The sequence below is a fragment of the Rhagoletis pomonella genome, unplaced genomic scaffold (genome assembly GCF_013731165.1).
Source record: "Rhagoletis pomonella isolate Grant_MI unplaced genomic scaffold, Rhpom_1.0 Rhpom_scaffold_00011, whole genome shotgun sequence".
Lineage (NCBI taxonomy): Eukaryota > Metazoa > Arthropoda > Insecta > Diptera > Tephritidae > Rhagoletis > Rhagoletis pomonella.
This window is the reverse complement of record NW_023458565.1, coordinates 16,328,118-16,328,666: the sequence shown is the minus strand read 5'-3', so window position 1 is coordinate 16,328,666 and position 549 is coordinate 16,328,118. Positions and strand designations below refer to the sequence as shown.

At 40.3% G+C, this 549-nt stretch overlaps 1 protein-coding gene across 1 annotated transcript in view; it reads left to right on the top strand.

Annotated features, from left to right (window-relative positions):
* Positions 1-38, top strand: part of LOC118747186 (neurobeachin-like protein 2) — a 172,223-nt gene extending 172,185 nt beyond the window's left edge. Inside the window, exon 23 of the mRNA XM_036481176.1 lies at positions 18-38. Coding sequence (XP_036337069.1) covers positions 18-38 — 21 coding nt within the window. The remainder of the gene's footprint in view (positions 1-17) is intronic.
* Positions 39-549: the final 511 nt, after the last annotated feature.

Genomic DNA, 549 nt, shown 5'->3' with positions numbered 1-549 from the left:
CTAATTTTTCAACTTAGTTAATATGCAACACACGCTAAGAATAAGTGGAAGAATTACATATATAGTTAGGAAGATGGCAACCATTATTTCGCACAAAGTTTTAGGCGAAATTTGTGGTTCTCCAAATGATATTAATAAATCGCGGGTTTGTATGCGCTGGGGTTCAACTAAACATGTTGCTGCACTTATGTTGGGTTAGGTACCAGCTAGGTACAGATGTGGAGAAAATTATGTAATGTCTTCTCCCCTTCAACTGAGATAAAAAGGCGCTCAGGTAGTATTATTGAGTCTTACCAAATGGATTTCCATAAGACAGCACCCATTCAAAGATCGACATTACTCGCTTTGTTAGTCCATACTTCTACTTTTAGGGCACCTGTGTTGCGCCAACAGGCAAAGCAACTTTGCGGAGCCCACCCCGTACAATTTGAGCGAGGCTAAGCATCAGGCATCAAGCACCACCACAACACTCAACGCCATAAACACTCAAATATGAAGATGTAGATGAAGATGAAGATGAAGATGAAGATGAAGATGAAGATGAAGATG